This window comes from Candoia aspera, chromosome 1 (genome assembly GCF_035149785.1).
Source record: "Candoia aspera isolate rCanAsp1 chromosome 1, rCanAsp1.hap2, whole genome shotgun sequence".
Taxonomy (NCBI): domain Eukaryota; kingdom Metazoa; phylum Chordata; class Lepidosauria; order Squamata; family Boidae; genus Candoia; species Candoia aspera.
In genome coordinates this window covers 55460474-55484401 of record NC_086153.1, presented here as the reverse complement: position 1 = coordinate 55484401, position 23928 = coordinate 55460474, and the positions used below count along the sequence as shown (strand labels likewise).

Sequence of the window (23928 nt, the reverse complement as noted above, 5' to 3'; positions counted from 1 at the left end):
GTTCAGTCCACCATTCCCACCGGAAACCGCCATGGCAAATTTCAAGGATTTTTTATTCTAGAGCAAGGAGAAATAACAGCAGATGACCACGTAAATCATATAAAATTACAGTCAAATACAATGAATAAAGAAATAGTTTTAAATTTGAGAGACCATTGGATACGCAAAATGTTTTACTACTATAGTAACTGGCATAGCTTAGGCCTGTTTTCTTTTTGGTAGCCTATCAAGAAATATCTGTCTCCATGGATAATATAGATTTTAATAATTGTATATATAGTGGATTATATAACATCAAAATAATAACTTGTTTTAAATATTATCACAGAACTCTAGAAATTCTTTGGTTGTATTCTACATTAGTCTGTCCCAAAAATGCTTGTATTCTAGACAACAAATCAGGAGGAGACAGCCTGAGAAAATCAGCAATGAAATTGATTGAAAAATAAAATAATGAAATGAAATGAAAGATGAAAGCATATGCTGTCGTTCATATTGAATGCCTTCTATTTTATTGGAAATATAATTTTAAAACTATCAAAAATTTGTAGATATATTATCAATAATTTCAACAGAAAACAAAGATGAATAAAACATGTTAATTATATAACTCATGTAAATCATACAGTAAGAATTAAGTAATTACAGTAAGATTTACAGTAATTATGTAAATTGTACAGTAAGAATTCCCAGTCTAATAAATGTAATCTTTTTCCTGAGATGTAAGCACCATCAAAATAAAATAATTGTTTTTATCAAAGCAGAAATCATTTGCAGCATGTTTTTTTATTTTAAAAAAAACCTTCACAAAGATTTTGTTTTCAAAAAAATAACTTCACGAAGATGTAGGAAAATTTCCACTTAGAACAAGAATCAGTCACACTTTTATCAAAGTTATTTAAATTTATGTAACATGAACCTGTGCAAACTTATGGAAAGTCATATTATGATTAATAGTGCATAGTTCTTAAGTCTGTAAAGGATTGCACCCTGAGTCCAGGAACACTTTTAAATTAGCTTTGTATTTGTATTGATTTATCAAATATATGCTTTGCATTTTGGTCTATGATAAGAGCACCTGAGATGCTTATGCTGTTTTGATAAACCATTAAGTATAAGGAAACAAAGTGCTAAAACACTATCAAACCAGTAAAAGATTAGGAATGCAAACTTATTGGTTATACTGGGGATGATGGGAGTTTAGTTCAGCAAACCTGACTGGCTCCAGCTGGGGAAGGTTACCCCACATATTTGCCTGGGTGAAAGCTCCAACAGATAGAGATAGAGTTAGATTTAATTTTAAGTTAAGTATGTATTGCATTGAACAATTTTTGATTAACTCTAGTTTGGATTATTTTTAAGTAAGAAGTTATCCCAAGACATTTGTATGGAAACAAACATCTTTTCTGCACATTTCCACCATTATCTTCTGTGGGTTTTATTTTTATTCTCCTGATTATGTCTAGATTGCTTGAAGCCCTTGACTGTTTCTGTCTCATCTCCAATTAAATAGGCCTTCTCAATCAGAAATTTTCTTTTGAAACTCTGAAAAGTGAGCAGCCTAAAAAAGGGAATGAGAATTAAATCCAAACTCTTTTTCTTGCATTATGTTGATGCATCAATGATCAAAAGTATACATAGTATTTAAGGATAAAAATCCAGTTCTGCCATACATGCATAACCCTTGTTTTGCTATATTTTTAAACAAAATAAATTTTAGGGTTACAATTTGCCTAAAAGCAAGAAATAATTCTAAGAATATTTGGGCAAATTCTTACCATATTTAGAAAGCTGTATCATCAGATCAGCAATACATGATCATGGTCATCCACTAAGACAAAAGGGGGATAAAAAGAAAAAAAAGCAGCAATAGTTAACATATTCATTAAAAACTTGAAAAATATATGCAAGAACATACAATCAGATTTCATTTTGGAGCTGAAATTATTTATTTCATGGGAATGTTGATAGAAATGACTTCCTTCAAATCTGCTATCTGTGACAACTTTCACATTTTTCTACCTTATTTTGGTGCTTTTATGTTCCCCTGGCATGGTATCCTCCTTCCTGGAAAGACTTTCGTCTGCTTTCTTCTATTATATGTACCTTCTATTATTATATATGACTGTAATCCCAAATGCCTGAGGCAGTATATGCATTTCTTCAGATAAGCAATATAAAGAATTAAATGTAAAATAATCATCAAGGATTATCGCAGGGATCTGGAACATTTGGGTGTTGGTTGAGACATGGCCACGAAGAACTACCATGAGAAGGATACTACTTCATAAAAGGCTGATATGATGCACTGAGCCAGGCACATACTCCTGTCTTTACTGAAGACTGAACTGCTGCATTCAGGGAGGCAACCTGCCTTGATTGGAAGGCAAAAGTGATGTTTGAGCTTCCAGCCTATTACCTTAAACTTAAATGTCAGGAACTGAATCTAGGACTTTTTACATAAAGAACAAATGATCTATCACTGAGTTCCCTGGAAATGCTATGGAAAAATACCACTGAAATGGCTTTTAAAAATAACAACAAAACAGAGAGAGAGAAAAAGAAAAAAAAGTGTGTTGAAATGCCTTTCTAGAACACCTTGAGTAGTCTGCAAGATGCTGATAAATAAATAGGTTATTTATCCCATACTTTGAATTGGCTGAATCTGGGCATTTTTTTTTTTAGTTTTCACTGTCAGCTCCTTAATGAGTTATCTGTTTGTATTAGAAGCATTCCTAATAATCAATATTACTGCTACAGCATAAATGTGTAAACATACCTAGGAGTATTTTGGCATCTCGGGAAATAATTTGGGATACTCCAGTCTAGGTTCTAAATGTTAATTATATCAGAGGAAACTTCCCCAACTTAGGATCTCTCCAGTTTTGTGGACTTCAGCTGCCAAAATTTTCAGCAAAGGCCAACCACCCAGAGTCACTGGGAATCAGGCAGCATATAAATTTCATAAATAAATAAAATAAATAAATGTAAGCTAAGAAATCCTGTGAATTGATGCTATCTCATCTAGTGGAAGTTTGGATATCTAGTTCACATCTAGAACTACTTTATAATATTAAGTTTTTGATCAGAGAAACGTTAATACTCTAAAGTAATTGAATTGAAGATGGGAAAAAAATGTGAAGACTCCCTCATCAGCCCAACAGTTCCTTGGTGGCAATAATGGAACTTCTACTACCTCTAAACTCCACCAGCTTGCTACAACCATAGTAGGAGATGGGTGGATTAACTGCCTCACCTGTTTTGAGTCTTCTCTGCAGTTCTTTCAAAGCAACAGAAAAGTTTAGGAGATAGTGTGTCCCTGTCTGCATCCAGAATGCCCTATTTCATTCCCCCGACGTTATGGGCTTTCCATGGGTGTAATAGAAACAGGGGCATTTTGCCATCAGAACTCTTTCTCTGTCAAAGGTGAAAGATACTACTTCCTACAGCTGTTCAACCAGTTAAATATCTGCTGTGGGAGTACACTCTTATAGATATGAATATCTCATTTTCGAACTTAACAAAATACCAAAATCCTATACTGTATCACCAGGCACAAATACACACACACACACACACACATTTAAAGTTTACTGTGAATATTAATTTCAGTTGCGCTTTTCCAATTTTTGCTCTTTTAGAAGATAGTCTCATCTGAGGAGAGAAGCCATTTATTCCCAAGATAAAAACAAGACACAAAGCAGAAAGGGAAAAAAAAGAGTTCCACTCACCTCATCTTCAGTTAAAAAGATTCTTCCTCTATTTTGGGATAAATTGTGGAATGCCTCTGATGAATAGAAAACAAAATTATTTTGAGGATGGTAAATTTCTCTATGAAATGATGAAAATAGACTTTTGGGGAGGTATGGTGAACTGAAGATGTCACCACCATTATCAGGAAAGTGATGATTTTAGAAACTGGACACTAAAGTGGACTAAAAATACAAGCCTGTTCCTGATGTCAGTTAATATTGGGACTTACAAAATGACACAAAACATTTGTTATAACACTGAAAATACTAAAGGAGATTTTTGAAGAATGGAGCCAGGAATTAGTAACTTCAATAATATCAACACTGTCAGTAATGATGTCTGCTTTTACAGCTAGCCTATGTCTAAAAGATGTTAATGAAGGAATGACAGATGGGGAACACATTCTATCTGACAAGACGGAGAAAGTACTAAAACTGGAATTGCAAATGACAGACTAAGAGAATGCTTTGGAAAAAGATGCTTTCCTGGATATGCAAAACAAACTGGCTGAAGTTTTAAAAATTAAAAGGGAAATACAAATGATAAACCAAGAGAATGACTTGGAAAATGTTTTCTTATTGGATCTACAAGAGAAGTTTTGATTTTGGGTTTTGATGATTAAGTTGTTATAGCTTATTGAAATAATGTTTACTAGGGTTTGATTTAGAGTATGAGATTAATGTATTTTGTATTTGTATTTGCATCTGTGCTGGAGGTCAAAGTCACTCTTTGTATTTTCTTCTAATTATTTCTGTACTTTTTAGTTTGTCTTTTTTCTTTTAGTCTTTTCTTCAGTCTTTTTGATATTTTGTATTTTATCTGTATTTTGAAACTTTAATAAAGTCTTTTTAAAAAAGTAAAAGGAAGGAATATAAAGTAGGTTTATTTGATCAAGGTTAAAATAAGACTTTTTTTTTTTTTTTTGCAAAGTTCTGGCAATTCTTTATGGACTGACACCAGGATTGAAAAGCTGATGTTTTATTGATTTGATTATAGATAAGTGATGGGAAATGGGATGAAATGATGTCTATTTGTAACCTTATAGGGGGTGAAGAATTACTAAATTTGTTTATACTTGCTGTGATGGTTGGAAGTCACCTGTTTATATATTTCTTTTTTTATTATATTCTTTCTTTTCTTTTTCTTCCTTTTTCTTTTTTCTTGCACTTTTTATTCTTTTTTCCCCATTCTTTTCTCTTTAAGCTTAGTTTGTATTAGTTTTTACTATTGTAATTAAAGTTGTTAATACAAATTATATTAAAAGTATAAAATGATGAAAATAAATAATGAGTTTAGTCATGTTACAGTCTGATATGGAAAACAAGATACTTGGCACTTATACCAAGTACTATGTTTAAGAATATAGTTTGAGTTTGGGATGTTACCCTTTTCTTTGATGTGTATAACATCAGAAGCAATCTACATGTGCAAAACCAAGACATAATTCACAACATCAAAGTAAATTGCAGAAACAATGCCACACTCCAAAGGAAGGGGGAAATTACATGCATAAATAGCTGATTTTCTTGTTTACGGCTTTTAGCAACAATCTGAACACACACCGAACTTTAAAAGGTGCATTATGTCTTACAGTCATATGGTGAACATTTTTCTTGGTTCTAATTAAACTGTTCTAAACTGGCTTCAGTTAAGCTGCAGGCTTAGAAAGCTTAGCCAAGAATTCTCAGAGCAAACTAGCTACAGTCTTAATGGTATTTGAATCTGCTTTTTCCCTTCCTCCCTTTACTACAAATGATAAAAAAGGAGATTCTTTTGATCTGGGTATTATTCGCATGATTATCCAAGGAAGAAAAGCCTATTTATTTATTTAACTATCTGTTCTTGATTTACATTCCTGGTATATTACCTTTCTTTCCATTTAGCTCAATGATCTTTTCATGAGCAAACCCCACAGTATAATGCACTTTAAACTTTCAGTAAAATAGTAACTGAAAAGAATTAGTAATTTTTAGGTGCTTTAGCTTGGAAGTACGAATACTTTTTCAGCAGCTTTTGAACGATATTTTTTCCCCACTGGCAATCAAAGGAGCTTTCATTAAATGCATATCCTTTCAAGTGAGAGTATTTTGGCATCTGTGAGATGAAGAAATTAAGGAAATGTTCTATAATGTACTTTGTAGTCTATGGTTTAAAAAAAATGAGGTGTTTTTTTTTCAGGGTGTTCTCAGCAGTTGTACCTGGTAAAATCCAGTCTAGGGGAAAGATCAAAGGTGGGATAGTGAAACAGCACAGATGCCATTGTCCTGATTTTCCGGTTCATCAGAACATAGGCAAACCTTTCGATAATCAGGGCAAAAGCTTATCTAGCTCATCATTCTGTGACACAGTAGCCAACCAGATGGTAGTTCGTAAATAGGATATTTGGGTCATCTCTTGTACTTCAACTGCTGGTATTTAAGACTTGCCGCTTACGATTCTACAGCCATCAAACTCAATTCAAGAGTGAAAACCCAGTGTCCAGATAATAGGAAATACGAATGAAAATCATCCAATGTGTGCATGAGAGCCAGTCATTTTCACTCAGCCCAGCCTACCTTATTGGGCAAAAACTGGAGGAGGAGATAGCATTATATATGCCACCTTGATCTGCTAGAGGACAATCAATCTAACAAACACTGTGCTAGCCAGTTTCATTTCATATGGTTAAATACAGATCAAGAGTCTACACTTTATTGTAGAGTGTAGAACAAAACTCCAAGAGAACATTTTAATATCAGTTGGGACCATGTAAGTACATATTTGAAAACAAGGAAACAATTAGGAAGTAGTTTTTAGACAAAAAGAAAGGCTTGGTGCTTATACTTCACACTTGTTTTAAAGGAAATCTGAACGTTTCAAGGATGCGGTTCATTACTCTTTATTTGAAAAGAAGAATATTATTATTGTGCCAAAAATATTCTGCATTTTGTTACTGTGAATCATTTGATCTGAAGGAAAAGAAGTTACTTTCCTTTTTTTCCCCAAAGGAGAAGATAACTTAGGTGAAATTCCTATGAAAGGATCGTGGTGTTCTTGCATTTATTTAGTGGCAACGTACAGAGAGTGAGTGTGTGTGTGTCCATCTGCATGCACATGTGCATGCTCTGTTTACATTTGTCTCTCCAGCAGTCAGCAATCTCCCAATTTCCTATGCTTCAATTGGGAAGCCAGCATGAGGGAACTTTTCCTATTCAGGTTTGTTTAGATTAGTCAGTGGAGTCCTTGGTGCTCTCTGAGCCTTGTTGTTTTCTTGCAGACATTTCATTGCCAGGCTAGGCAACATCTTCAGTGTGAAGAGGGAGTGGGCCTTGCTCTCCGTTTATATACCGTGTTTTCTCCAGCTTGTGTTGGTGGAGGTGTAGTTCTCTTCTTGGGAGTTCCTTGATTGTTTGCTGCTTGGTTGACTTGAGTTAATAGTTCCTTGATTAGGGTATATTGTGCTGTCTGATTATTCATCTGGTGTTAATCCTAATGCTGATTTTTGCATATCTGAGTGTTGATTGCTGGCAAGGGAGTCTTTTGGTTTTTTTATTGTCTCTTTTGAATGGTATGTAAATGTTGTTTACCTCTATGTGCCTGTTGATGGCTGCTTGGTCAGAGTGCCAGGCTTCCAGGAATTCTCTGGCATTTTTGGATTTGGCTTGGTTTAGGATGCTCACAGTTTCCCAGTTGAAACTATGGTTGAGTCTGTCCACGTGTTGTGAGATTAAGGAGTTCTCATTGTGTCTTCTGACTGCTAGTTGGTGTTTGTGGATGCGCTCTGCTAGTCTTCTGCCTGTCTGTCCTACACAGTGGCTGTTACAGTACTTGCACTGTATGTTGTAAATAACTCCTATTTTTTCTTCTTGGGCTACTGGATCTTTTGGGTTACTTAGGATGTTTTGAAGAGTTTTAGTTGGTTTATGTGCTACAGTGATGCTGTGTGGTTGTAACAGTCTGTTGGTTTCTGAGATGTTTCTGATGTATGGCAGTATTATCCTTTTCATAGCTTCTGTTGGTTGGGTTGTAGTGGGTTGAGTGGTAAGGCAGTTTTTGATAAAGTTGAAGGGATATCCAGATAAGTCAATGTAGGTTTCTGAGTGATGGAGAAATGCATTACAAAATAAATATCATCAGCACCATCTGTAACTTTGCAACAGTAAATAAGTTCATTGTTGTTTATTTGTTTAGTCGCTTCCAACTCTTCGTGACTTCATGGACCAGCCCACGCCAGAGCTTCCTGTCGGTCGTCAACACCCCCAGCTCCCCCAGGGACGAGTCCGTCACCTCTAGAATATCATCCATCCACCTTGCCTTTGGTCGGCCCCTCTTCCTTTTGCCTTCCACTCTCCCTAGCATCAGCATCTTCTCCAGGGTGTCCTGTCTTCTCATTATGTGGCCAAAGTATTTCAGTTTTGCCTTTAATATCATTCCCTCAAGTGAGCAGTCTGGCTTTATTTCCTGGAGGATGGACTGGTTTGAACTTCTTGCAGTCCAAGGCACTCTCAGAATTTTCCTCCAACACCACAGTTCAAAAGCATCTATCTTCCTTCTCTCAGCCTTCCTTATGGTCCAGCTCTCGCAGCCATATGTTACTACAGGGAACACCATTGCTTTAACTATGCGGACCTTTGTTGTCAGTGTGATGTCTCTGCTCTTAACTATTTTATCGAGATTTGTCATTGCTCTTCTCCCAAGGATTAAGTGTCTCCTGATTTCCTGACTGCAGTCAGCATCTGCAGTAATCTTCGCACCTAGAAATACAAAGTCTTTCACTGCTTCTACATTTTCTCCCTCTATTTGCCAGTTATCAATCAAGCTGGTTGCAATAATCTTGGTTTTTTTGAGGTTTAGCTGCAAGCCAGCTTTTGCACTTTCTTCTTTCACCTTCATCATAAGGCTCCTCAGTTCCTCTTCGCTTTCAGCCATCAAAGTGGTATCATCTGCATATCTGAGATTGTTAATGTTTCTTCCAGCGATTTTAACCCCAGCCTTGGATTCCTCAAGCACAGCATGTTACATGATGTGTTCTGCGTACAAGCTGAATAGGTAGGGTGAGAGCAAACAGCCCTGCTGTACTCCTTTCCCAATCTTAAACCAGTCCATTGTTCCGTGGTCTGTTCTTACTGTTGCTACTTGGTCGTTATACAGATTCTTCAGGAGGCAGACAAGATGACTTGGTATCCCCATACCACTAAGAACTTGCCACAATTTGTTATGATCCACACAGTCAAAGGCTTTAGAATAGTCAATAAAACAGAAATAGATGTTTTTCTGAAACTCCCTGGCTTTTTCCATTATCCAGCGGATATTGGCAATTTGGTCTCTAGTTCCTCTGCCTTTTCTAAACCCATCTTGTACATCTGGCAATTCTCGCTCCATGAATTGCTGAAGTCTACCTTGCAGGATCTTGAGCATTACCTTACTGGCATGTGAAATGAGTGCCACTGTTTGATAGTTTGAACATTCTTAATGTTTCCCTTTTTTGGTATGGGGATATAAGTTGATTTTTTTCCCCATACCAAAAAAGGGAAACACTAAAGAATGTTCAAACTATCGAACAGTGGCACTCATTTCACATGCCAGTAAGGTAATGCTCAAGATCCTGCAAGGTAGACTTCAGCAGTTCATGGAGCGAGAATTGCCAGATGTACAAGCTGGGTTTAGAAAAGGCAGAGGAACTAGAGACCAAATTGCCAATATCCGCTGGATAATGGAAAAAGCCAGGGAGTTTCAGAAAAACATCTATTTCTGTTTTATTGACTATTCTAAAGCCTTTGACTGTGTGGACCATAACAAATTGTGGCAAGTTCTTAGTGGTATGGGGATACCAAGTCATCTTGTATGCCTCCTGAAGAATCTGTATAACGACCAAGTAGCAACAGTAAGAACAGACCACGGAACAACAGACTGGTTTAAGATTGGGAAAGGAGTACGGCAGGGCTGTATACTCTCACCCTACCTATTCAACTTGTATGCAGAACACATCATGCGACAAGCTGGGCTTGAGGAATCCAAGGCTGGAGTTAAAATCTCTGGAAGAAACATTAACAATCTCAGATATGCAGATGATACCACCTTGATGGCTGAAAGTGAAGAGGAACTGAGGAGCCTTATGATGAAGGTGAAAGAAGAAAGTGCAAAAGCTGGTTTGCAGCTAAACCTCAAAAAAACCAAGATTATGGCAACCAGCTTGATTGATAACTGGCAAATAGAGGGAGAAAATGTAGAAGCAGTGAAAGACTTTGTATTCCTAGGTGCAAAGATTACTGCAGATGCTGACTGCAGTCAGGAAATCAGAAGACGCTTAATCCTTGGAAGAAGAGCAATGACAAATCTCGATAAAATAGTTAAGAGCAGAGACATCACACTGACAACAAAGGCCCGCATAGTTAAAGCAATGGTGTTCCCTGTAGTAACATATGGCTGCGAGAGCTGGACCATAAGGAAGGCTGAGCGAAGGAAGATCGATGCTTTTGAACTGTGGTGTTGGAGGAAAATTCTGAGAGTGCCTTGGACTGCAAGAAGATCAAACCAGTCCATCCTCCAGGAAATAAAGCCAGACTGCTCACTTGAGGGAATGATATTAAAGGCAAAACTGAAATACTTTGGCCACATAATGAGAAGACAGGACACCCTGGAGAAGATGCTGATGCTAGGGAGAGTGGAAGGCAAAAGGAAGAGGGGCCGACCAAGGGCAAGATGGATGGATGATATTCTAGAGGTGACGGACTCGTCCCTGGGGGAGCTGGGGGTGTTGACGACCGACAGGAAGCTCTGGCGTGGGCTGGTCCATGAAGTCACGAAGAGTCGGAAGCGACTAAACGAATAAACAACAACCTTGACAGCATCATCTTGCAAGATTTTGAACAGTTCAGCTGGGATGCCGTCATCTCCTGCTGCCTTGTTATTAGCAATGCTTCTTAAGGCCCACTCAACCTCACTCTTCAGGATGTCTGGCTCTAGCTCACTGACCACACCGTCAAAGCTATCCCCGATATTGTTATCCTTCCTATACAGGTCTTCTGTATGTTCTTGCCACCTTTTCTTGATCTCTTCTTCTTCTGTTAGGTCCTTGCCACCTTTTTTTTTGATCATACCCATTTTGGCCTGGAATTTACCTCCGATGGTTCTAATTTTCTGGAAGAGGTCTCTTATCCTTCCTATTCTATTGTCTTCTTCCACTTCCACGCATTGCTTGTTTAAAAATAATTCCTTATCTCTTCTGGCTAACCTCTGGAATTTTGCATTTAATTGGGCATATCTCCCCCTATCACTGTTGCCTTTTGCTTTCCTTCTTTCTTGGGCTACTTCTAGTTTCTCAGCAGACAGCCATTTTGCCTTCTTGGTTTTCTCCTTCTTCGGGATGTATTTTGTTGCCGCCTCCTGAACAATGTTGCGAACTTCTGTCCAGAGTTCTTCCGGGACCCTATCTACTAAGTCCAGTCCCATAAATCTATTCTTCACCTCCACTGCATATTCCTTAGGAATATTAGTGAGCTCATATCTAGCTGATCTGTGGGTCTTCCCTAATCTCTTTAGTCTGATCCTAAATTGTGCAATAAGAAGTTTGTGATCTGAACTACAGTCAGCTCCAGGTCTTGTTTTTACCAACTGTATAGATGTCCGCCACCTTTGGCTGCAAAGGATGTAGTCAATCTGATTTCGGTGTTGTCCATCTGGGGAAGTCCATGTATAAAGCCATCTCTTAGGTTGTTGGAAGAGAGTGTTTGTTATGCAGAGTGAGTTGTCTTGGAAAAATTCTATCAGCCTTTGTCCTGCTTCATTTTCTTCTCCCAGGCCATGCTTACCTGTAATTCCAGGTGTCATTTGACTGCCCACCTTAGCATTCCAGTCTCCCGTGATGAAAATAACATCTCTTTTAGGCGTATTGTCCAGTAGGTGCTGCAGATCCTCATAGAACTGCTCTACTTCAGCTTCTTCAGCATCTGTGGTAGGGGCGTATATTTGGATCACTGTGATGTTAGATGGCTTGCCCTGAATTCGAATTGAGATCATTCTGTCATTTTTTGGATTGTATCCAAGCACTGCTTTAGCCACTTTATGATTAATTATGAAGGCTACTCCATTTCTTCTGTGGTCCTCTTGTCCACAGTAGTAGATCTGGTGGTCATCTGATGTGAAGTGGCCCATTCCAGTCCATTTCAGTTCACTGATGCCCAAAATGTCTATCTTTAATCTTGACATCTCACCAATAACCACATCCAATTTGCCCTGGCTCATAGATCTTACATTCCAGGTTCCAATGGTGTGTTGATCCTTAGAACATCGGATTCGCCGTTCACCACCAGCACCGTCGGCCGCTAGCCGTCCTTTCGGCTTTGAGCTAGCTGCGTCATCACGTCTGGGGCTAGTTGAACTCATCCTCTGTTCCTCCCCAGTAGCATTTTGACCATCTTCCGACCTGGGGGTCTCATCTTCCGATGGTATACCGACATATCTCTGGTTGTACTGATCCATTTAGTTTTCACGGCAAGAATACTGGGGTGGGTTGCCATTACCTTCCCCAGGGATCTGTCAGGGCAGCCTCGCTCCAAATAAAACACAGACTCACTTAGAGGGTCTAAGGATTTCTGGCTTTATTGAAACGGAGTGCATGCAATGAAAAAGACGGGAATCCTTATGTGTTGACAGGGTGTCCTGTTTATACTCCGTTGGCAGACGTTGCCCTTCTCCACCCCCTCATTGACCCTCGAGCCAGGACCGGATGGGTGCTTGGGACTGTGATGCGTCTGCTGATTTGTGATTCCGGCGATCCCCGGCGTTCTCCTTTGTCTCCCTGCCTTCGTCCGGTGCAGGTGCGTCCCCCGGGGTAATGGGAAGGCGTTTCCCCGATCTTTCGATGGGTGCCAAGTCCGGTCTGTGGGGCGTTTCTATTATGTTGGTGATTCCTTTATGGATATGGGTGCTTGAGGGATATGTGAGTGATTAAGGGATTATGCTTATCCCTTCCTCTTTCCTAATGTGCATGTTCCCCATTGTGATGCACATATGCCTTGCAACAGGGAACATGACAGGATCACATTTAGTCTGACCTCTCTGTCATGACCTTCCCATCTTGGGTGGCCCTTCACGGTTTAGCTCATGGCATCACTGAGGTGCTCAAGCTTCAGCACCACAACAAGGTAACGATCCTTTGCTGAAGAAATAAGTTCATAAGCTCCAATAAAAGAACTTCTAAAACAACTGTAAAAATCTTAAGAATGAAGGAGAAAAACTGAAGCTTCTTTCACAAAGCAAGAACATTTTCAGGATATTAAAATACGGATTGTGGAACAGCATTGTATTATATACTTGATTGTTATTCTATGAAGGTTGGATGAATAGTAATGCCTACACTTCCATAACTTTAGTTCAAATAGAAATACTGTAATAAACGAAACAGGAAAATAATCCTTGAAATGAGCTCATCTGTTACCTGTATTTACTTCTCTATATAATCACCATCATATGCTACACACTTCTGCCAACAACGGACAAGCTTCTTAAAAGCGTCATGAAGAGATTCCACAGTTTGTCCTTTCTACCTCTGCATTTGAGTCAGATAGATGTCCACAACGGTTTTCCTTCAATTTTGGGAGAAGGTGGAAGTCACACGGCACCAAGCCTAGCCTTTATGGCATACTATAGTGGGATCTAACTTCACAATTGTCTTTTGGTTGGCTTTGAGGTGTGAGGCTTAGGACTGTCACGTTGCAGCAATATTTCCTTCTTGAGCTTCTGAACTCTGCTTAGTCATCGTTTCAAAGTTTTGAGTATTACAGTGTAGCACTCTGAGTTGACAGTGTGTCAGTTTCAAAGAAAGCCACATGAATAACACCATCTGTATCCCCACAAACTGTAACTATGAGTTTTCTTGCTGCAGCCTGGATTTTGATTTATTTTTTTTAAATGAAGCTATGTGATGATCTTCCATGGACTGACCCTTCATTTCTGGATTATAATGATGAGCCCATGTTTTGTCAGCTTCCTCACTTCATTTTTGTAGCATGACAGTGGCTGCCAATTTCAACTCCTTTCATCTCTTCCATCAGTATGTGAGGAACCCATTTTGCACAAAAAAATCCAATATTGAAGAACATCAATAATGTAACTCATATGTTCCTGTGAGATGCCAAGCTTGACAGCAATTTCTCCACTGATTGTCCTTAATCAGTTCATCAACCTTTCTCATGTGGAACCTGTCAGTTGCTGTCACAAGCTGTCCACTTCATTCTCAGTAACACAAATCAGCTCTTTTTAGTTCATTATCTTTACATTTTTTGGCCCAGCAATTCCCAGTACTCACATCAACACAGCTATGACCATAAACAACTTGTCATACTCTAACAGTCAAACATTCAGTCACAGAGTATGCTTAAAATGGACTGACTGCATGCTTTTATTTCACAAACAGTAGCAACACAACCTTTTCTTGCAGTAACTTTCCACCAATTGCACTGAAATAACAGATGCTTAAAATACATAAAAGCTTCTAACACTTAATACTGCCATCTGTTGGCAACTTATACAATTGGAGGCATTACTTTTCATTCAACCCTCCTATTTGCATTGTTTTCAGGTCTCTTCAAGTGTGCCAAGGAAAAATGCACTTTCTGATTCTGAAAATCTTTGGTGAATTTGGTATTACAGGTAGTCCTCACTTAATGACCCTAATTGCGACTAGAATTTCCATATCTAAGCAAAGTGGTCATTAGGTGAAACATCACAAGACTGCACTGCTCGGTGATGGCAGTTCCAGCAGTCCTGTTTGTGGTCATTAGATGAGGACCATGCTGTTGTTAGGCAAGGACCTCATGCTTCTCCTGGCACTCCATCCCGCTGCTTTGTCCCCAGCCAGGCCTGGCTAGCTCCCTTCAGCAGATGAGGCTCCGCCACCCTGCCACACTCACCTCCACTTCAACTCCCCCCCCCATCTCTTCCCCTTTGGCTGCCCTGCCCTCCACCACCACTGCCTACCGCTGCTGCCCCCTGCTGCCCCTGCTGACCTTCACTGTCTTCTTCCTCCCACCACTGATGAGGTGAACCTGGCCAAGGCAACTGCTGGCCTTTTGTGAGGCCTTGCTGAGCAAGCCGTATCAGCGGTGGAAGAAGAGGCAAAGATCATCTGGAGGCGGCAGGGTATAGCAGGGGCTAGCAGCAGTGGTGGAGGGTAGGGTGGCCAAAAGGGCAGAGATGTGGGGGAGAAGATAGGTGGGTGGAGGGAGCTGAAGTGCCTGCTGTAGTCATAAATGCAGGCAGGCTGTCAAGCACCCAAATTTTGATTACGTGACCATGGATTGCTGCAACAGCCATAACTTCAAGGACCTGTCCTAACAGTCAGGAATCACGCTGAGATGAGGAATAGGTCTCTAGTGTTTATTACTGCTACATAAGACAGAAAATCCTAAAAAACTGAAGAAGCGTGGGAAAAACCCAGACAGATAAACCCCAAGAGTTAAGGCGGGTCTGATCTGTGTCTCTTTGAATGGCTGCTTAACTCCTCAGTACTACACATGCGTTTTCCCCCCTGGATAGAGGCCCCCTCCTGCTCACCATCAGTGCTCATGACATCACCAATCATAACTACCATTCATCCAGTGCTGTCAAAATGTCGAATGGTTGCTGAACAAATGGTCGTTAAGTGAGGACTATCTGTAACTAATTCCCAACAACAGTTTTTAAACCACAGCATACAGCAGTCCTCCCCTGCTTTGTAAACTCCAAATAGTTTGGATTGCAACTGCCATTATTCCTAGCCCACAAGGTAGGTAGAGAGTGAACAGTTGGAACATAAATTCCCACTCAAGATAAGGTCTTTTGCACAAGCACTGTTGCAGGAAAACCTTATTTTGAAAATTCTCCCTGCTGAGTGCATTACTTACTTGCCATTGTCTCAAGACGAAACATACAGCACACAAAATCAGGAAAGTTTATCCTCTGGGCAGAGTCTCCATACCGCATGACCAGGAGCCGGAGGAGCTCATCATTGACATACTGGCCTACAAGCAACCATAGAAGAAAGGGTATGGTCTCAAACGGACACAGGAGAACTATGTTCAGCGGCTGTCGGGAAGGGAGAGTTATCTGCTACTCCTGTCATTCCAGGCAGAGCAACTTATTACCTCAATGTTTTTTGAAACAGCTCACAATCTGGAAATAGATCAGTACGTGTGACTGGGAGTTGCACAAAATTACAACATAAACTATGGAGTGATTTCAATGAGATTTACTCCTAGGTCCATGGATATAAGATGCAGCCTTAATTTAAAATCCCAAGTTAAAATTCACTAATGAAAGTAATTTTGTCTTTTGTACAGCTTACGTTGTGGTTCAGATTATTTATTTATTTATTTATTTATTTATTTATTTTATTATTCAAATTTAATTACCGCCCATCTCCCCCAAGAGAGGGACTCTGGGTGGTTTACAATAAAATCAAGCTCCAAACATAAACATTAAAATCTCATAAAACCAGCCACATCACAATTATTATAAAATACAATAAATAAATATAAAATCCAAGAAGGTATAAAATCCAAGCTGGTGGGAGGGACTCTAAGGTGCAAGCCACCCTCAAGAATGGTTGTTCATTTATGATTAGGATTGCACTTACTTTTTAAAAAACATGCTAATTCAAAGAAGCACCAGAAAAACAAAGAATGGAATAAAGCGGTCAGCAACCTAGCTCCTTAAAACAAGCTAGGGGTCTAAAAAATTAAAACAAACTGAAAGAGACAGTCAACCCATACATTTTTAAAAAGTAAATACACCCAACTCCATTCTGTGTGAATTTTGGTGTGCTGGTGTTCATTCTGTCATAAATTTTGCTGAGGAGAAAAACTCAAAGTACCCAAGAGGAATATGTAGTGAAATTATTTACATCCCTAGTATAATTGTCAGACTTGAATTATCAGAATTAATGCTTAGAACTAGATTTGCAAGAGTTGAGTTGAAACTTGATCTTTAGTTTACCCTGTAATTAATAATCTAAACAGATTATTAATTCCAAAAAAGAAAACCACAGGATCACTGTAAAGTTTTTAGAAAGTGGAGAGCAGTGATGGAAAATGCTTCAGTGAATAGATTTCTGCTTCACTTCCAGCTATTCAAGGGACAGGCTCCATGCCAAAAAAACAAAGGGAGCAACTCCAGTTATAATGGATGGATTCTTATCTTGAACAATTCATCCATGTACTATTTTACTCCTACAGAAATGAAACAATTGTTTTCAAGGCATGATTAACTCTTCCATTTTTTTTTCCTTTCTTCAAGAAATAATTAAGTGATACCTTGAAGAACAGAGATGCTTAATTTTTTTAAAACAATGTATCTTAGATGGGATCTTTCCCATCTAAGTCCCATTGCAGGGCTTAATACTACTAAGTTTAATTCTAAATTAGTTTGTTCTAAATCACTCTGCTGCAGTATTACTGTTCTATTATTAGATTCTAACACCACCAAAACAAGGTATAGGAGAAGCTAAGGCTGGGATACAGGGCTAGCCCAATTATTCAAGAACATCAATTTTTTAGGTTACTAGTAAAATATCAGGCAACCAAGAGGCATTTCTGAGAACTCCTTGCAGCACAATTCAGTGTGCAATCTGGCTCTCTTTCTTGGATCATGCTCAGCAATGCCCTCTGTATAAAATAGGAATACCAACAATGAACATAATGTGGCCACTATGTTTAGAAATAAAGGTTTCAACTTGATGATATTTAGAATAATAAACTATCAAAACCATTGGGACCCCTATCAGTACTAAACCCCATTGATTTCAATGGTTTTACTCTAAGAATGAATATGCCTAGATCTAGTCCATTAAAAACTCTGCAGCAGAGCACATCCTAATATTCGGTTTAGTAATTCTGTGTGTTCTGATAGAAGAGGCTTCATATCATCCAGTACCCTAACATAGGAGAGATGACGTGAAAGACCATCTTGCTGCTCAGCTCATTTCCTGTTGTTACTGTTGCTTTATACAATTCCTCTCCCACTGCAAGCTTGGGAGAGTATAAATCCTAGAGTTTGTCTAAATACTTTGGGAGTGTGAAAGTGGGGAGCGGGGGGAGGTTTAAGACCCTTTAGCTTTGTAGATAATATTCTATGTACCTTTTTTCAATCTTTGTTTGTTTACAAGACCCATCTTATATACCATAACCCTGGGCAGCAACAATAAAACATAAAAGAAAAAGAAAAACCACTAATAAAACTGCCAGTGCCCCCAATCCAAACACTTCTCCATACTTCAACATCCACATTTTTCAGGCGCCAGCCTCACCCTACCCTAACACTTCCCAATGTCAGAGTTTCCATATCAGAAAGACCTGACCTCAGAATCAAGCAGGGTAAGGGAGGAATTAAATGTTGGCTTCCCTTTGCAGCCAAGTATGATGCATTATGGTACTTGGAGGTGTAATCCATAGCCAAAGCCAGACAAGTACTATTTTTTAATGATTTTGACTCAGATCAATAGCCTTCAGACACAGTGTTAACTGGATTGATGGAGTCTCTTCTAAGAAGTCTAGAATATACCAAAAGTTGCTAAATGGAAAACAGTAAAGTAATCTTATTTGGGGTTATACTTTCCATTCAGGACTACACTGTATTGCCTTGATTATCACAATACCTTCCTTGCATCTCTCTTGATGCAGTACATTAGTGATAAAGTCATAGTACTCTCCAGAGGGCTAACTATTTCCTCCTCTCTTCTTCATTGTTGTTGACCTTGTCCTCCTCCTCTCTGGCATTTGCTTTCACCTTCCTTTTTACTTCCTCATACAGGAAGTCAATAATGTAACTTTCACTGCCATATAGGCATGTAAAAGTTCATCTTAAAAGTATATTAGTGGATAGTAGCATCTTTTGTACAATATGATGGATTGCATATATAAATGCATCCATCAGACAATGCAGTTACAACTCAGAAACTGAGGAAGCCAATGTGGAATTGCAAAGGGAAGATTTTTTTGAAATTCCTTCATTGTTCAGCAGATGGCAGTGTTAAGGCAAGGAATTTTGAAAATGCATTCCATGGGAATTAGTGAAAATGAGAACAAAAGTGAAATCAATGATTTTTTTCTTAAGACTTCTACACATCATTTTAAAAAACTAGAACAGAGAAAAAGCTACCCTGTTGATTTCTACTTTAATTTTTTTTCTTCAAAATGTGTCAGACTTCAAAAATAAACTGATGTTCCCTGAAAATATATTCAAAGGTATCAAACTACCTGTTTCTTGCACAGCTCTTTGCAGGTCTGAAACATTTAGGTATCCGGAATTATTTTCATCTTCTCTTCTAAATAAATCCTGGAAAATATTTAAACTTGAAATAATATATTAAAACAGGAAAAAAATCTAGATGTAACCACTATGGAAAACCACACTTTTCTAATGTCACGAAGGCTGGGAAATGAAATACACTCAGCTTAATAATATAATATTGTTAACTATTTAAAAAAATAAGAAGAGGATAAAAAAAGATAGGCATGGCAACAGTTAAGAGACTAGGTGAATAAATTACATATGTACCTCATATTTCCTGAAAGCCCTCCACAGCCTTTCGAATTCTTGGAGTGAAAGTTTTCCATTAGTATTGATCTGTATTTGTGGTCAAGTTTTAAGTCAGGTTTAATGTGAATGGACTCAAAGGTATAAATCTGTAAACTGAGGAAACACTACAGCTCACCTTGGAGGAGTATCAGAATCTGCATGTTTGCCTTATTGCCTGCCTATGATGTGACACAATTCTTTCTAAATTTAAAGTGGGGAAACTACATATTTTACTGCCTCTCTGTGTGAAATAAAACAAAGCAAAGCAAAACACCTCAGAGCTAAAGCCTCCCCACGCACACAGCAAAAACTTGATGAGAATCTGCCTGACATATTTGCTTTCCATTTGCAGGCTACGTCTCTGTGTTTTTAAACAGGAGAAGGATCGGACTGCTTAAGAGACAAATACCCTGTGCCTCAGACAACAGACCTGCATGGGTGGTAGCTCATATGTCTGATCTGTTGAGGTCCCTACCAGAATGCCTCTGGCTTTCCTCACTGGCCAGAGACAATTGCCCATCTATCTGCCTGCTGTTTAGTTCAGCAGGATTTGCAACAGCAGAAAGAAGCCTACGCAACCCCATAATCCGTGCCACAGAGTAAGGGATTCAGGATCCAATGTCTGCAGAAACTACTATTTCTTCCTGTACTAGCAGCAAATACTGTTGGAAGTATCTTTAAATCTGAGAGAGAGAGAAAAGCAATTCAGAAGGATATAGGAGAAGCAGGTAAAAAAGTACCATTACTCAACCACAAAGAACAACACATGAGGTGATAATGAAGCACAGCCACCAAACCTTGGAGCAAATGCATGTGATGGGCCCATTAATGGTGGTCTGGTCACAAGAGCCCTCTAAATTTCCCTTCCCTGCCCACCCTAGACTTATAAATGTTTAAAGTTTTATGCTAGTAGGTTACTACTCACTGCCAGAACTCTAAATAAACAATTCAAGGCTAGAAACTGTCTGAAAGCTCAGGATGAAGCAGTTTTAACCCATCCATTCTATCCTGTTTCCCCTTGAGCTTCAAGGTACATGCACACTTCTCACATTGACTTTTTATTAGTCCAAGCTTAGAAAATGCAGTAGAACATTAAACATTATCAGATTGGTCTGATTAAGGAAATATTGTAAGAGGAGGATGTAACAAGTTGTTAGAACAGCCACCCAGAGTCATTAGGAGCTGGGTGGCATACAAGTTGAACAAATAAATTATTATTATTATTATTATTATATTATTAGCCTTAGCAAATTGAATAAAACCTCTATGTATTATCTTTTGGAAATCTTGGCATTAATAACATTCCAGGCCAATGGAAGAAGCCAAATGATTCCTTTTTATTCAGAAAAGAGAGAAAGGAGGATCCAGGGAACTGCAGAACAATGTCACAAGACAAATACCTAGTAGGATTCTCAAGTTCCTAATAATGGGATTTCTTTATAAGCATCTTGAAAACAATCTACTTTGGATTTGTGAGAAACAGTCTTGCCAGACTAAGCTTATATATATATATATTTTTAAAAATCTGCACCCTCCTTGGAACATTATAGGAATTCTGTAAATGTACAATATCTTGATTTCAGGAATACATGACAAAGTACTTCATGTCATTCTGATTAACAAGCCAGTTAAGTTTGACTTGATGGTGTGATAATCAGGTAGATGCAGAGCTGGCTCAAAAAGTACACCCAAGAAGTGCTCATCAAGGGTTCCTCATCAAAACAGAATGAGGTATGAAGTGAAGTGCCACAAGGTTCGGTACAGATTCCTGTACTCTCCAACATTAATTTGATTGAGTGAAGGGAATGCTCATCACTTTTGTAGATAATACAAATTTGGATGGGATAGCTAGTACTTTAGAAGATAGAAACCTATTTCAAACCAGAGTTTGTAAATTAAAAGAACAGGCTGAAAACAGCAGAATAAAAGTTAACAGAGAAATAAGTTCTTCACTTAGGAAAAAGAAATCAAATGTACAGGTATAGAAGGAGGATATTTGGTTTACTAATAGTACTTGTGAAAAAGGTGATGAGAAATGTCGTTGGCTACAAACCATATACCAGGCACCAGAATGGTGTAGCTGCAAAGGAGGCTAAATGCAGATTCAAGATACATCCACAGAAGTATAGTTTTTTTCTGTAATTTCCTGCATTCCTGTATTGGTCAGACTCTATTTTGTACATTGTATCCAGTCTAGCACACTAAATATTAAGAAGCATTCAGATAAACTGGAACAATGATCAGAGAACTGAAAACAGAGTCCTATGAAGAGAAGACTCAAGTCATCTGACTGTGGCAGGATAGAAGTTTGTTGAATGGACAGACAGACAGACAGTACTGGAAAGAAGATAACACAGAATGCCAAGACCTATTTGATATCATCCCAGAACAGAACAAGAATATGTTGTAGAGGGAAGCAGATTCTAGTTGAAAATTAGGAACATTTCCTCAGATAAGAATAGTTTTAAATGGTGAAGGTGCCTCCCCTTGACTGGATGTGTTCAAGCAGAGGCCATCTGTCATGGAGGCTTTAAGTTGGATTCCTGTGTGGAGCAGGAAGTTGGTCCGGATGGCCTAAATGATTCTATGAGACAGTATCACAGAGAAGTTGTTAGGACAAATGGATTGATTAAATGTCAAAATGTCATTAATGAATTTGGATGCCCTTTAGTCTGAAGTTTTTATTAATATACAATCAATCCATCTATGAAGTTAGTCCTTAATGAAAGCTTGCTTATAGGAAGATATAAGGCTTACTATTAAATACTACAATTTCCCCCCAATAATTTATCAGCACAAATACATCCATTTTTTGTTTGTTTGTTTGGAGTTTTTTGGGTGGGGCATTCTGGAAGTGAAAAAAATGACATTCGGGGAGGATTATTACAATCTTCTCCTTCCATGTAAAATCTGTGGTAGAGAAAAAAGCCTAAAGACGAAGAATACAGCAATTCATAGGTTTTCTTCATAAACCTTTCATTTCTTCTTCACACTAGGCAGAGCTTATGATAAGTAGTTATTCACAGGGCTTGTGCAATGGGACACTCAGCACAGCTATAACTCAAAGCAAGGAAGGGGCAGCATAAGGAAAATTTATTGCATTTGTTGAAAAGATACATCCATCAGAGCTAAAAGGCTTTTGCATGAATCAAAGCTGAATCCATCTCCAGTTCCCAGACCAGCCATTAGATCTATAAGCAGAGAAAAGCAACATACATCAAGAATGAGGGGGTTAGAAGCCATGCCATACTGAAATGGCTTACCTTGAACCAGGAAAATTGGAGTCCAGCATGATTATTGCACATAGTGTTTTGTGAAATGCATGAGCATCTGGGAAAGAGCTGGATCATGCCTTGTGTATCAAAGACAGATTGACAAAGGGTATGATTGAATATACATACAACAGCTTTCCTCACAACAGGAATAGATTGGGGAGGGAGGGAGGAAGAAGGGGCACAATGGTCATATTCAGTCTTAGGTAATGCATTAAGGACTAGACTCAAAAGGTGGATGAGATCAGAACAAAACAGAATGGGGCTAGCTCTAAAATAACAAGATATAAATGTCCAGACAAAGATTCAGGAGGGTCTGATGGCCTTTCCATGTAGCACAATCTCTCCATGTTTTTGCCAGCCTTACCCAGTATTTTAAACCTAAAATTGAAGACAAACTCATGCAAGGCATTAAAAATGCAATTCAAAAAGATAAACAGAACAATTGGAAAACATTTTTTAAAAATTCACTTAATATAAAGGTTATCCTAAGTCTGAAATAATATTATCTGGCACATTTTTCAGTTTTCAGTTTCCTATCCCTAAATCTAAATATTATAGAGAAAGAGGCAATACTTTTAAGTAGTTTGCCACCAAAATTCAACAGTGTGATTTGCTCCTGAAATGCAGTGGCAACCTACACTGAATTTTGGAGTCTTAGGAGTGCATTTGGGTTGCCAGTTGCCCAACTTGCCTTATAGGGGCACTGTACAAGCTATCCTAACTTGTCATCTTAACACAAATTAAGTGTCTCTTTTTTTCTTATTGGTACATTGGCAGCATGTATGATAAAGTCCTCCCATTTTCCATGGCACATCTTAACACTGTATTTATCTTCAAGGAAGCCAACCCTGAATTTAGGATGATCCCCCAAATGAAAAGTATATACAAAAAAAAAAAAAAAAGTAAAGCAATAAAGCAAAAAGTCTACCTAACGCCCAGCTTTATCACCATGTCTAGAGTTGCCACCTCCAGGTGACCTCAGTTCTGAAGATTCCATACCCCTGATAAATATGTATATGCTTATGCAAATAGGTGTGCATATGTCTTTATATATCTTGGCCAGAAGACACACTCTGAACAAAAGTAAATTTGTATTACTTGAATTAATAACGACTCACTGAACTTATTTGCTTATAGAATAAATCACCCCATTTGCAACATCCACACATATACTGACCATGCTTTCTCCCATGCATAAGTACAGAAACCTACAAGAACCCCCAGAGAGATCCCTCTCCTTTTTCCCAGCGGGAATAGCAAGGAGGTAGTGGGGGTGGGGTGGCCAGGGTGGAGCTGGAGCAAAGGGGAAAGATAGCTACAGTGGAAAGGGGTGGGAAAGTGGGGGGACCCAGAACAGGACATAGGG

At 38.5% G+C, this 23928-nt stretch overlaps 1 protein-coding gene across 1 annotated transcript in view; it reads right to left on the bottom strand.

Moving 5' to 3' along the window:
• Positions 1 to 1288: 1288 nt before the first annotated feature.
• CAPN13 (calpain 13) overlaps positions 1289 to 23928 on the bottom strand; it is a 98837-nt gene continuing 76197 nt past the window's right edge. The window contains exons 20-25 of the mRNA XM_063289384.1: positions 22405 to 22478; positions 19267 to 19335; positions 18966 to 19044; positions 15618 to 15734; positions 3732 to 3787; positions 1289 to 1831 (exon numbers count right to left, since the gene is read on the bottom strand). Of these exons, the coding sequence (XP_063145454.1) occupies positions 1805 to 1831; positions 3732 to 3787; positions 15618 to 15734; positions 18966 to 19044; positions 19267 to 19335; positions 22405 to 22478 (422 nt within the window). The 3' untranslated portion in view covers positions 1289 to 1804. The remainder of the gene's footprint in view (positions 1832 to 3731; positions 3788 to 15617; positions 15735 to 18965; positions 19045 to 19266; positions 19336 to 22404; positions 22479 to 23928) is intronic.